The sequence below is a fragment of the Larus michahellis genome, chromosome 4, assembly GCF_964199755.1.
Source record: "Larus michahellis chromosome 4, bLarMic1.1, whole genome shotgun sequence".
Taxonomy (NCBI): domain Eukaryota; kingdom Metazoa; phylum Chordata; class Aves; order Charadriiformes; family Laridae; genus Larus; species Larus michahellis.
In genome coordinates, this window is record NC_133899.1 from 11986098 (window position 1) to 12001052 (window position 14955).

A 14955-nucleotide genomic window follows, 5' to 3' on the forward strand; every position below is an offset into this window, starting at 1 on the left:
TTCCAGGTTGAGTAAAGAAACTGCTTGCTTAGGCAAAAACTCAAACAACATATTTTCAATGTTGCCTTTATTGTATGTGAAGAAACAAAGTATAGATCTGAAGCAGAAAGGAAAGACATCTGAAAACATGACAAGACATGTAGAACATACATCCACATAAAAAATTCAAAGATTGCCTACACTAAATCTAAAAAAATTCCTAAGCAAAACTTTACTTAACATGGAATTAAAGATGACATACTCCATTAACTTTTCATCAAAGTTTTTTCCCCCCTTTTTTTTGTTGGTCTGGAAATCCCAGGGTAGAGATGATGTGGAAGGCGTGTCTACTTAATTCTGAGGGACAAAGCTAGCCCAATCATATGATTCTCTGCCTTCTTTTCTTCTTTTCACATTATTCATTTCAATAGTCTGTGTCATCTCAGGAAAAACACAGGAATGATAAGATTATAAAACTTACATTTCAAAATTATCTGCTATAGAGAACGCAGAACTACATTACGTAACATCTGAGACCAAACTAGGCATCGGCAATTGATGGATAGAGAAACACTAGCTTATTTAATCCTACATCACAATTACAACGAAAAATATTTTGAAGTCCTTGTAAAAGATGCAGAAAAATTAGTAAGTTGCTGGTATCTGGCTTTTCATGTGCTTGTAGTAAGACTATAGTTTTAGCACTCTCTATTCTCTGTAGGAAAAAAAAAGGAACTTTTGTCCAACCATCATTCAGATAGTAATTTTTGAACAAGAAGTTAGTTAAGATGGAAGAGCTTCTCTTGAAGCTTAACCCTATTTCTGTGAGAATTAAACAAGAAAAAGAGAGGAAAAAACCAGTGAGTAAAGAGATACGGTTTTGGGTTTATTTTCAGTACTGACATTCCTTTGCAATCTCAGTCTTGGAGAAAGACATTCACAGCACAGAGTCTGTCTCAACCATCGCAAAACATGGCAAATATAAACCAATGTAAGCCTGTTCCACGTTTTTCTTAGAGTCCAATTTTAGTCACAGATTTACATCACCATCACAACCGACAGCAATTCCTGTTGATCAAGCCTGCGTGCTTAAACAGAAGGTTTAAAAAAAGGAAAAAAAAAGAAATGCTAGGATGCCGTTTTGTTGAGCCTTAGGTCCAACAATTTGGTCTTATCTTGTACTACTATTGTTCGTGAGGCATTATATTAACGAGGTACCAAATCTTAACATCAGTGGCTAATACCAGTACATCTTTTACCTTTTAACAGTAGCTGTTTATTGATAAAAGTCAGCTGAAGTCAGATCAGGTTGATCAGGACTTACTAGTTTGGCCGTCTTACAGGAAAGGAGCTGTAAAACTGCATTGCCAAAAAACAATGAAGTAAAACACGATTAAGGGTTGTTTTTTTACAAGTATTTTAGGGATGACTAGCCACAACAAAAGAAATTACCTTATTCCAGCCTTCAGGGCAACAATGCCTTTTTCCTGGGTACACAACTATATAGAAATAGAGAATGTCATTTTTCACTACAGCAAGATTTTTAAACATTTACAAAAATGAAAAATTAATTGGAAATGCAAGTGAAGGAACACAAGCTGCCCACTCAGCTGCCTTCAGGTTAATGAAAAACAAAGCAAAGATTTCTGCTCACACTTCTCTACTTCCTAAAGAAAAACATCAACTGTTTTCATAGGATGCAGCTAACATCTGGACAGATGTTTTTAATGCAGTCGTAACACAAAAATTACTTCAAAGTTATCTTTCCAAAGTATTTCTAAATTAGAAATTGCTTGATATAAAATCATCAAAATAGACTCTTCAAATTATGGTTCACTCTCACTATGGAATATAGTACTTAGGTACTGGACAAACATTCTCACGAATGGAACAAAGCCTTTTTTTTTTTTTAAAGATAAACTAATTGGACTATTGGTTTACCTGTGGTTCCTATCTCAAAGCTTCTTGGCTGAGAATGGGTTTAATGATTACCGTTGATAACCTCTGTACTTAAGCTGCTGCTGTTTCTGCGTATTCTGGTTTCAGACATGGACATGTCTTGCTGTCTAGCTGGCTGGTAAATCTAACAGGAGAAAAAGAAATAAACTATACAAAGATTCCTGGAGCCTGATTAACCCCAAACAAATATAAACAAGTAAGGTAAGTGAAAGTATGAATTGCTAAAAGGCGATGATTAAAACATTCTAAATACAAGACTTTAAAAGAGAGTAGTTGGGCACAACGCGGTAACAAAATTCAGTGACCCAAGCCCTGCATTCCTTTCGAGGGCAATTTTCTATTGTAGGTTTAATCTTAAAAGTTGGATTTGTGATGATTTCTTTAAAAATAATAACAACTCTTTAATTCAAAACATAAACCGTATCTCTTTATAGCCCAAATGTTTCTGGTACTTGAGATAAGTGTTCGGTCAATTTAAAATGCTACAATTTTTATAGCCAAGAATTACCAGATACTAGCTAAATCACCTAACGTGAAGCATTCCTGAATTACTGTCTGTGTAACTGCAAAATTATTTTTCTTCAGCATTCAGATTCTAGTAATTACAGCTGCAGGGTCTGAGGAGAGAAGAGACTTTTTAACTGAATCAACTTTTAGGAATCAGGACCTAACCCCATAACGCCCTTCACTATCTCATGTTTTATCTTATTCCAATACTATGGGAAACAAGCAAAAAACCTCACCAAAAAAATTTAAAATCATAACTCTAAATTTAAATTTGAAAACAAACTGTTTACATTCGAATTCTAAACCGAACAAACCGTTCAGCAGAGGACATTCACACCGAGTCAACACAGAGAAGACCGGTGACTCTTTCTGAGGCAAAGAGCTGCTAATTAGACAATCACAGGAGGTAACACTGGGTTTAGCAGATACTTGCATCTCCAAGGAGCTGAGACCAAGCCTAATTTAACGAAGATCAGAAAGGAGATATCCTAGATACGAAAACAAGACTAGCTTTTGGGAGAAAGATTAAATCTGGCTGGCCCTCTGGAGGAATTCACAGAAGGGAGCAGCTATAAACCTAGACCCTTCCCGTAAGGAGGTCCTCCCAGCCCAGTGCGACCGAGAGGGGGGGACGGGGACATTCACTGCCAGGTGGGTACAAGGGAGTCCAGCGCAAGTCCGACAGAGGAGGTCAAGCAGACTCCACACCTTGTCAGTTGACTCTCTAAGTAGGTGGTCAGCTGTAAGCCCTTCGCCTGGGAGAGTGTGTGTGTGTTTATGTTTTCTGGCAATATTTAACGACACTATTTTGGACCCATATATAACAGCAAAACCAGCAAACGTTAATATGCTCGACTGACACGTTGTTTTTACTTCCTTAAGAGATTTCAACAAGGAAACCAAATGGGTAAAAACAGCTTGAGGAAACGAAAAGGAGAGGACAACGGACGAGAAGATGGACGGTCCATTCAGAGCCACGAACCCCAGAGGACTAACCTCCAAAAGCAGGCAAAACCTCCCCCCTCCCTCCCCACGGCTCACCCACCCGTTTAGCAGCCACGTACCATTTTCTTGAGGGTGGGCTCGGCTTACCTTTTAGGAAACTGCTAATTACTAGTTAAATAGCTCCGATATAAACACAATCAAAAGTAGGAATACATAGTTTTTACGTCTTTGAATTAGCTGATGAAGTGAGACACTTCATAAACTTTACTCTTTTCTGCATCACCACTGGTACAGAAAGACAAATAAAAATCTGCCTCCTCCGGAAAATTACAAATGCTTTAGAGAAGAGATGTGCCACTTGCTCTCAGGAGGGAGTGGAATTCCCGTATAAAAGGAAGTAAGCCGGAAAATGATTCCCTATGTCGTTTTAGTTTGGTGACAAGACTGGCAAAACATTTTATGTTGTTAGACTAGCCACAACTAACAGGAAAATTTAAGTAGCCCGTGCCACCGTTTTTTTTTTTTTTTTTAGAAGGAGACTCCACAGGTTTTAGTAGTTTCGTGCAACGTGTAGGTTGCTACAAAGTCAGGAGAACGTGATTTTTTCACCACCTAGCAGTATAAAGATAATTCCTGTGCACAAATACCTGAAGCAGGGAGAGGAAGACACCTGCTGAAAGAAAAAAACCATAAAGAACTCCATCTAAAAAACCAAATTTTTGAAGCTTAGAAAATTCAGGATTTCTCAAGTGCTAATAAAGAATTTCTAAGTTTAATCAAAGAGTGGAAAGGGGACATTCACATGTTCAAGGTTAGATTCAAGACCCACAAAATCCAAAGGACGGTTTAATAAAACAGATAGTTACTTTGACTTTGCCCACCTGTGTGCTTTTGGGGAACAGCAGCAGGAGTACACCACAGGGTGTGCATGCATCTTGGAAAGAAAATAAAACTTCACATAGTTAATGTTACTTAGTAGAAGCTATATGTTGAAAGCTGAGGAAAAAAGTCAGTAGTGACAATTGCTACAGTTGGATTATACCAAAAAATAGTTACTGAATTATTAGAAATTACTTTCCCAAGATGTCTCCTTTTATTTGCAGGTGGGCCTCATCAGTGGAATCTGTATGATTGTTGGTACGATTATTGGCTCAGGTATCTTTGTTTCTCCAAAATCAGTACTTGGCAATGTTGGAGCTGTGGGTCCTTGTTTAATCATCTGGGCAGCCTGTGGAATTCTTGCAACATTAGGTAAATAAGTCAACAAAGAGTTTGAATCTTTGCTAAAATCTTTTGTATCTGCTGTTTTTGCATACTACTCTCATTTCACAAGTTAGCTACACCACCTAGAGCAAATCAATCATATCCTGATGAGTGTAGCAGTACACAGGCAAAATTTTAAGATGTCTGCTGTTCATAGAAGATATATTAGCTTTTTAAAACTGTAAAGCACATTTTCAGTTCACTTTGAAAGCAAGTTTTAGTTTTGCTTACTTCATCCACTAACTGTAATAAAGAGAATACTTTCCTACTTAAATCACAGGCAAAACATGAAATTTACTGACAGTGAGCTACGTACTTCAGCTATTTTTCTCCTTGTTTAATTGTGTACATCTAATTCTATCACCTGAAAATTTAGCACTAAGCACTTCAAAATATTGCAGGTAGTAAACCGAAAAGGAATTCTTTAGGCATTGTGTCAGGTACATGGCACACACAAAAACCCTTTAAGCAAGATGCCAGCTACAGCAATAAATCCAGAAGTATCGCTGTACTTTAAAGCTGAGCTTAGTAGACATATTACTTCAAAATCGTGCAAGTTTATTTTTTTCAAGTTTCCAAAAGGTAGGTCAGCCAGTGCAGTTGGCACTCTGATGCTTTTTATAGTGTTAGTTACTTAAGACAGAAATCTAACATGAAGTCCGAATATTTGTACTTTATTTGCTGAACTCTGAAACACCAGTAGTAGTAAATTGTGGACTGTAACTTTGCAGTTTCAGTGTGTTGACCAATTGCTCACACGGATTAAAATTTTGCTTTGCATATACAGTAAAGTATACAAAAACATGAAAAAAGTAATGACTCATTATAAACGCCCATTTCTTTAACTTTTCTACCTATTAAAGAGTGATAACCTATTCTAGCCAGTTATACTTGGGTGCATGAACTGAAGAACCCACAAGTGCTTTTCTTGTTATGCAGGTGCACTTTGTTTTGCTGAGCTCGGTACAATGATCACAAAATCTGGGGGAGAGTATCCTTACCTGATGGAGGCATTTGGCCCAATTCCAGCATTTTTGTTTTCTTGGACAAGCTTACTCGTCACAAAGCCCAGCTCATTTGCAATCATTTGTCTCAGCTTCGCAGAATATGCGTCAGCTCCTTTTTATCCAGGTTGCGATCCACCCCAGGTTGTCATCAAGTGTCTTGCAGCAGCTGCCATTGGTAAGATTCATACTTTTTAGGAAAGAGACGAGATCTGTAATTGCACAGCGATTTCCATTCAGCCCCATCAATGCATTTCAGCAAAGGCAGGGCAGCAGGTTCATCTGCAGAAGGCAGCAGGAAGCGGCCCTACATTGAAAGCGAGAGAAAATTTTGGAACGCAGCACAGCAACTCCTTCCACAATAACTAATTCAACAACTCAGAAAAAAGAGAGGTTTACCAATAGTTTTTTCCTAGTCTAAGTTTCTCTTACTCTTTACTAAGATAGATACAGCTGTGGAATGAATGCATATCTCCGGCAGAAGAGGTGGAAAAACTAAGTGTGGAGATATTATTTTTATATTTATCAGAATGCTGCACAACTTCAGTATTTTCTTTTTTTTTTTTCCCTAAAGGTACTATCAAAATCTAAATTCAGAAAACTGTTTTTCCTCATTATTTTAAAAGTTATCCAAACATAGTATGTTAAAAACCTATATAAATAACACAGACAAACAGCGGGAGTAAAAAGCAGTAACAGCAAATAAGGGGGGGGGGAAGGTTTTAAGAGGCAGCTTTTCTTTCAATTCTGAGAAATTTAATGGAGAAATATGAATTTATTTCTTTCAGTGGTAATTACAATAGTGAATTCACTGAGTGTGAAGCTGGGAAGCTATCTCCAGAATTTTCTTACGGCTGCTAAAATGATAATTGTCACAATCATTATTGTAAGTGGAATTGTTCTTCTTGCACAAGGTAATTAAACATACTTTACTTGCAAAAATTATTTTAGCTTCTGCTATGACTGTTTAAAAGTTTCCCACTGACAGAAGCGGCACAACAATAAGGCTTTCTTTATCCTGTGTTTCAGTTCCAGATCTGTCAGGAGCACTGGTATTTTCTTTTAGAGAAGGGTGTGTGGAGTGGGAAATGCAACATTACAGATCAGTTCATAAAAACTGGTATTGATTTTAACAGTGAGATGTTTCAAAATATGAAACAGATGTTGGAATGTTTCTTCATCTAGTGGGGATTAAAGGAATTAACTTCAACACTAATCAGTTACTTACGTCTTATTGCAGGGAAAACCGAAAACTTTAAAGATTCTTTCAAGGACAGTACAATTTCTGTGAGCTCTATCAGCCTGGCATTTTATAATGGACTCTGGGCGTACGATGGATGGTAAGGTATCTTTACTAGCACTAACAGGCACAGTTTAACAGCCTTTAACTGCTTTACTCTCCCTGTAGAGCTCAAAGATGTGACTGGAAAAAGTTAACATCCAACTTGTTATTAAGAATCTCTTAATGAATTCTGGAAAAAGAATACCAGTTTGGTTAAAACAAAACAAAAACCACACAAAACAAACACTCCGAACACCCCCCAGCCCCAAATCCTCAGGTTACTGCTTATTAGGGAAAGCAGCTATATTAGATACTGAAAGGGCTACTGCTTTGCTGCTGAAGGTGCTTAGATACTGTGGCAACGATAGGAATATAACACAACTTAATTCCATTATGTTAGACAAAATAGCCTTCCCAGAGCCCCTACAGGCCACCCCATCAAATTCCATCTCTTGTGAAATATGGACTGGTGTTTGATTAGTACAGGAGGACATAAAAAACCCACACTGTCAGAATTCATAAGGTTTAACTTTCAAATTTTTTCTAATAAGTTTCATTTGGAATGATGTAAAAACATTCTTTTTCCCACAAAACCACGACAGAAGCTTTCAGTTTTAAATCTCCACATCTGTTAATCCATGATCATCTACCACTTTAGATTTAAGAAAACACCTAAATTTGAAAATAATCACAAATATGGATGGATTTAGGTTTACATTTGTGTTCTACATAGAGCACTTAAATTTAACACCAGAAGAGTGTTTTCCAGAATTATTTTCATCAGGCTAAACTTATTTACTGGCAGGAACGTTTTACTCGATCTCTGCCACAGTCCAGAAAAGAGTTTACATGTTTCATTTTCTGAAACTAAAGGAAATGTCAATTGGTCTAGGGCTCTGTTGGTACAAATCTACGATCAACATCTAATCCATTAATGCTATTCTTAAATGTTCAAACTGTAAAACTTTGCATATAGATCGGTGTTTTGGAAGGAATTAAGAATATAAATCTTAACTTACAAAGCAGCAAGACTTAAAACTGCTTAAAACTGGTTTTATATTTAAATGGATTACTCTTTTGGGTTCTATTTCCAAGCTTGAGTGTCTCAACTCAAGCATGTAAGTCTGCTAATTCAGACATTCATCTAGATTTTTAAGGGGGTACGGAAGCTGGCACCTAAATAATTATTTCAATATGTAACCACCAAGAACCCACGTTTGAAAATTAGCCTGGCAAACAGTAAACACCAACTCCTCCTCACATTTTCAGAAGTGGATGAGTAAAAAAAATATCTTGTTTCAATTTGGTCTACATGCTCTAGCGAAAATGAGTATTTGGAAATTATAATTCTGATAGGTGTAATCCTTAGAAAGGCTTTCATGCCAGTTTTCTAGACAATATGAGTTATGGAACAGTTGTGAAACATTAGCAGGATTGTTTCAGTCCTTGCCATGGGCACGCTTGCGCTTTTACTTAAAAAGACTCGGATATTGCAAACCTTGAAGTTCAAAGGCAATCTTGTAAGTTTGAGATAAATGTCTGCCAAATTTTTATTATTCTTGGATATTTTATCCAATAACTAAGACAACTTCATTTCAAAACATCAAGAGATACTTCTGAAATTCTGAGGAGGAAAAGATGGTGAATCAAGAGGCTGACGTTTGGATAAGAAGCTCACCTATTTTTTTGTCCTGCAGTCTTACCACTTAAAAGATTGGCTGCGCCATAAAGTATTGGTGGTTTGGTTTGGACTGAAATAACCCGACTATAGTACATTAGTATTTCAACACCTGACTGCTAACAACATTGTATGAACATTTTTCCTTCCAGGAATCAACTCAATTACATCACAGAAGAACTTAAAAATCCTTACAGGTAAAACTATGTAGGAAAGCAGTGTTTCTAATAACAGAAATCAACCACTTAGTATTTTTGTACCAGAAAGCATGTATTGTGGTTTGGTTTTAAAGGCAATAGTTATTCAAGATTTGAGCACCAACAGACAGAGCTATTTAGCCTCTGTTACAGGCTTGCATAAAGTTGTATTTTTCCTTTTTTAAAATCCTGATTTCCATGGCTCTACAATAAAGAAATGTAAATACACCTAAAACGCATATATGGAAAGTAAGAGTCCACAGTTTACTATGACAGCTCTACCAGTTATACAGCAATGCTGATGGAGTCTTACTTTTGCATTCTTTAGAAATCTACCGCTATCTATAATTATTGGAATCCCCTTGGTTACAGTTTGTTACGTTCTGATAAACATTTCATATTTCACCGTAATGACTTCAACAGAACTCCTGCAGTCCCAGGCAGTTGCTGTGGTAAGCCACTTTATTTTGTAATAGAGCATCTGAAGAAGGCTGTGTGCATTGAAGTATCTTCAGCAGTAACATGAGCAAAAAGAAACATCTAATTTTTCTTAAAATACAATTAATTTCTAAGCTGTCAGCGTCACCTTCATCATCATTTACTGTCATTTCTTAATCTAAAATTTATTTCAGTAATGCTTCAACTGTAGTTCTGTCACATCCCACAGGAAAAAAAAAAATCCAAAAGTAATGCAGTCTTCAGCTAACATTTTGTAAACGCTGCAGCTCAGAGGCTGTTTTCTATAAGGACCAAAGAGATGGAGGGAAAATTAACATCTGACTGCTGCTTTGCCCTTTTCAGTGTTTCCAGTATTTCTGAGAAATAAGCACATGCAAAATGACAGGAGATCGAAGTTTCTCGTTCTGGAGATAACAGCAAGTAGTCCCTAATTCACTTCCTCCATATTCGTGCTTTTTTTCTTAACAAAGCTAAGAAATATCCTTTTTACATTATTGCAAGACATACTACCACAGACAAAACTGATTTCTAAAATCTTAACACACACACACACACACACACCCACCCGTGTGCCTTCAGTTGCACTTGGGAAATTTTCCATAGGACATCTGTCTCCAAAACAACTGTCGAGAGGTCATGCAGCGATTTCTCCTAATGTTGTTTTTGTGGAAAACAAACAGTATGTAACATGCATGCAAAATCCAGTTTAGCACACTGAAGAAGGACACGACTGTAGAAATACTTCTAAAAGTTAAAAAGTATGATCTTTTAAAACGTAGAACTTTCGTGCATTTCAGCACTTTGTTCACACCAAGAGGTACAGCAATGTGTATCAAGTTATACCTTGGTTAAGAACTAGTTCTCTTCAGTGAACCACTGACTGTCTGTGAACACCACACAGCAGCTAGCACCAAACTCATCAGCCTGAATTAACAACAAAGTCTCAGAACTGCCACTGTGCAGTACAAAGGCAGCACAGCAAAAGGACTGCACTGTATAAAGAGGTCAATACACCTGTAAGTAGACTTCTTGCCAAGGACTGATGAGTGTCCTACTGCTGGACAAAGAAACAACACTGATGTTACCCTTGTGCAAAACCCGAACTCTTTATGCTTGACCTACTAAAAAAGGTTGACCACCCCCCAACTAAAACCACAAAAAAAAGCTTTAATTCAAATTCATTTGCAGTAAGTCACTGTACCTACATTAAATCTAATCCCTCCTGCAGCAACAACTAACACACCACTGCACAGGTAAAAACTGAGCCTAGTGAAAGACCTTGGCAATCCTGTCCTCCACTTGCCCAGCCCTAAGGCCAGGCTGTTGCTACCAACATCACTCCTTCAGTACAGGCTGAAACCAGCCTCTGTGTGCGTGGCTCTGCTGCAATGCTGTCTTCCTTTTTGTTTCATAGACACATCCCCAAACCAGGTATCTTTAACAGAATTTAATTTCTGTGTAATTTTTACATCTGTCTCCCAGTGTTTCCTACAGATGCTGCAGCTCAAACATGAAAACAACAATATTCCACTCCATAAAGAGTGGTTCATGAATTAGTCCAGGTCTTCATTTAGCAAAGCATTCTTTAATACCTACTCAAAACAGGTTTTTTTATTGGTAACATACACTAGATACCCATTTACTGTACTTTTGAAGAGGCTCCAACATTACTGAATGGTAGTTAAAGTGACAAAAATTATTTATTTTAATCCCACATCCCAGACATTTGGAGACAGGGTCCTTTATCCAGCCTCTTGGATAGTTCCGCTCTTTGTGGCCTTTTCTACAATCGGATCTGCCAATGGGACCTGTTTTACTGCAGGCAGGTAAGCTCCCATTCTAAATATTTAAAATAAAAATTTTTAAAGGATGGAAAAACGTATATATACATTTACGTATCTATACACGTATAGATAGAGGTTCTTCTGATCCAAATGTACAAAATATTATTAAAAGAACCTGCAAATATAGCCATATTGTTTAATTTTCAAAAAGCAGCAGTGGCTATACATGTTTGAAAAATTAGAAAATAAGGTCTCTTATTCTTGATTCAAAGCAGGTACAGCACAACGGATTTTTTTTTATGACGGTCTCATCAAGTTTAAAGCTAAGAATTAAACAGTTAAAAAATTACCAGTAAGAACATGACTACATCAATAATGATAAAGATAAGAACTGGAAAGAGAAGCTATTCCTTTCTATCACTTGCTCAATGCTTCCATTTTCTATTTTAAAATATTTTAAATTTCAAATACATCTGAATAAAATAAGGCTGTAAAGACCAGCTTTTTGACAGAAAGTTGTCAACATAGCTCTCTGATATGAAGCAAACCAAAAAAGAAATATTTAATTAAAAGGCACACAATAGCTACCATTTTTTTCCAAAAGAATTTTAAACTAAATGTGCAAACTAATAATTCTGAAAATAGTTTCAAGTTCACTACTTTAATACTGGTTCAGAATTAGTTTCAAGTTCGCAGCATTAATACTGGTCACTTCCCTTATTTCAGTCTACTACAATATTCCTTAAATCCCATTGCATATCAAAGGAAAGTATAGTCGGATGTAGCCACACAATAAAACAAAGCTGAAAATGAAGGGTACTCAATTTTTATTTTTTTTTTTTTAGTAATGCCACTTGAAGTCTAGGTGCCACACTAACTAGATCACCTTGTTTTTGTTTCCTCAGACTTGTTTATGTTGCAGGTCGTGAAGGGCACATGCTAAAGGTGCTATCTTACATTAGCGTTAAGCGTTTAACGCCAGCACCTGCTATCATATTTTATGTAAGTATATATTCTAAGCACAGAAAAGCCACCAACAAAAATTCTCCAGTAACATATGCTTTCACAGTTTCTTACCAGCAGCCTTGACACATATATCTTAGCCTATCTAGACAAGCAAATTGCTAAATATGTATTAGGAAAAAAGAGAACTATATAAAAATCCCCAACTTCTCAATTTGGACACTTTCATTCCAGAACTGGATTTTAAAATAAAAACGTTTTTAAGAATCCACAGCATGAAAACAAATTAAAAAAAAATTAAATGAATGATTAGTATTAGGCAAATCTTTTATTTTACAGGATGCTATCACTTCCCTGTTTTCTGCCTGTAAGAATGCATTTGCATCTCACTAAAAAAGAATTATATTCAGTAAACACCTTTTAAAATAAATCTAGAATATCTTGTTATTTTTATATATTTTACCCATTGATTTTATCTTCAAGGTAAACCAAGATAAATTCAAAATTCAATTGCTCTGTCAACTTCCCGTAACTTTAATAACCTAAAAATATACTCAGTATCTTCACTTCCTCCAAGATACACAGTCACCAACAAAACAGATTAACACATACAAGTTTTAAGGTCTTTTGACTTAAGATTGCACAAATGTTGGCAGGATGTGGACACTATCTTTAAAGGTGCTGCAATACACTTACACCCAAATGTTTAAGCAAAAGCATTCACGGATCACACTCTGTAACGCTGTAAACATACGCCCATACTGACACTGAAGTAAAATTCAGCCACCTTTTATAACAGACTATACTAATTTTTGTTTTCATTTTCAGGGGGCCATTGCTATTATTTATATCATCCCTGGTGACATTAACACTCTCATAAATTATTTTAGTTTCGCAGTCTGGATATTTTATGGTTTAACTGTACTTGCGCTCATTGTTATGAGGTTTACAAGAAAGGAACTCAAGAGACCAATCAGGGTAAGTTCAGCATTCAGTATGGCTTTTCCTCCACTCCTATAAATACTGAAACACCAACTCATCCTCAATATTTGGATATTTAAACAACATCCTCAGGCAGACTGCTCCTTTTTTGGTTGGTTCCCCCCCGCCCCTGCCCCCCGAAACCTAGCCATTTATTTGTGGTTCTTCTCTTTGTTCCAGTTTTGCACTAGGACAAAGCTCAGAAGGACTGGGAAAAGATTATACAGGTTTATTTTCACTTGTACAGACCATGGGCATAAGCCAGATCTTCAGGGATGGGAAATGGCAGTCAGCAGACTACCACCGAAAGAGTACCCAAAATAAGGCCCCAGGTGACTGCACTGGGCTCAGGTCCCAGCTTCATTAAAATGCAAATTTTTACGCTGCCATTTGCAATACAGACAAAGTGATCTCAGTCAACAATTCAGCAGAAGAGTTTTCCCTGTCCATATTCTTGCTACTCTTTTAATTGCCCCATCTAATACCAGAAATTTTAACAGGAAAAACTAATTAAAGCAATGAAAATATTCTTCTTTCATATATGCAACTTCGGTAAGAACAGCAAAAGAATAAACAAGTAATTTTGTGCTTTGTATCTTGCAGATACCCATCATCATTCCAGTCATAGTGATATTAGTCTCCATTTTACTGGTACTGGCACCAATCATCACTGCACCTGAACTGGCCTATTTGTACTGTGTTCTATTTATACTTAGTGGTCTTATAGTTTATGTACTTTTTGTTCATTTTAAATTCAACTGGCCACAAAAAATATCAAGTAAGTATAACTCAGTCAGCACCAAATTCAACAGAACATTCCTAAAGTTTAGATTAATTACCATAATGAAGCTCATTATATGGTCCATCCCATCTAAATCACGAGCGGGGTGTAGAGGGAGGCAGTTTTCCAGACATCTAGCAAGGGGCATAATAGTGAGCTTTATTAAAGATTGTATTCTACTCCTTCCTGTGAAAAAAGTGATGCCTGACTTCAGGAAAAATGAAACTTGATTCACAAAAAGGCAAAGTATCATTGTAGTAGCATGAAGAAACTGAATTTTAAAATTAACAGAACAATTTTATCTGTGAAGTTAGTTCTTCAATTGTCCGTATTTCAAAACATTGCTTTAGCCATAAACTAAAAATTAGCAGACATATGTTCTTACACCACAAAATACTGTGCTCTCAGCTCAGGTTATCGATTTTACCATACTTACTAAAGAAAATGTTAACAGCGTTAAGACCAAAAGTAACCACAGTGCTGCTGATTAAAGTGAAAGCTGCAAGAACCCAGCATGACCATTTATAAAATGATTTTGCATCGTCTCAAGAGAAACTCTTTGCAATTATCTCAGGAAAAACAGGATACACAGATATTTCTAAAAGGGAAGGTAGAACCAGCTGAAGAGGAACTGAATTGCTCATTCTGCAGACATTAAAAAAATAAATCCATCATCCCTCTCTGCTGTTCACCGGGATCATTAAATATTATGCAATTAGAAGAATTGTACTCCACCAAGAGCAAGTCCAGAAACCCTGGAATGTTGTAGTTTGGATCTTAAGATTGCTTTTAGTCCCCACCCCTGATTTTTTAAGTTTGAGATATAAATACAGAAGAGACAGACAACTATTCACAAGGATAATTTATGCTCTTAGATAGTGTAAGTCGGAATAGAAATTTTGTTCTCTCATAAAGCCTCTAACTTTTTTTTTTTTCCCCTCAGAGCCCATTACTATGCACCTTCAGATGCTTTTGGAAGTTGTTCCAGCAGAGGAAGTTACTGAATAAAATATTTTGTATGTACCAGGTTATTTTTAAGTGCCATGCTGGTTGAAGGAGATTCAATTTCGTTTGGCATACATTTATACTTTCTAAACTGTTATGTTCATACTGGTGTATTATTTTTGCAACACTTTGGTACTTGAAAAATGTTAAATATATAAGAATAAAAGA

At 36.5% G+C, this 14955-nt stretch overlaps 1 protein-coding gene across 1 annotated transcript; it reads left to right on the forward strand.

Annotated features, from left to right (window-relative positions):
• Positions 1 to 1827: 1827 nt before the first annotated feature.
• SLC7A9 (solute carrier family 7 member 9) lies at positions 1828 to 14905 on the forward strand. The gene is made up of 13 exons (XM_074582979.1): positions 1828 to 2139; positions 3328 to 3453; positions 4494 to 4641; positions 5593 to 5835; positions 6446 to 6571; positions 6898 to 6997; positions 8770 to 8814; positions 9143 to 9266; positions 10996 to 11099; positions 11963 to 12059; positions 12849 to 12998; positions 13605 to 13779; positions 14726 to 14905. The coding sequence occupies exons 2-13, from the start codon at positions 3349 to 3351 to the stop codon at positions 14788 to 14790; spliced, it is 1482 nt and encodes a 493-aa protein (XP_074439080.1). The 5' UTR covers positions 1828 to 2139; positions 3328 to 3348; the 3' UTR covers positions 14791 to 14905.
• The last annotated feature ends 50 nt before the right edge of the window (positions 14906 to 14955 follow it).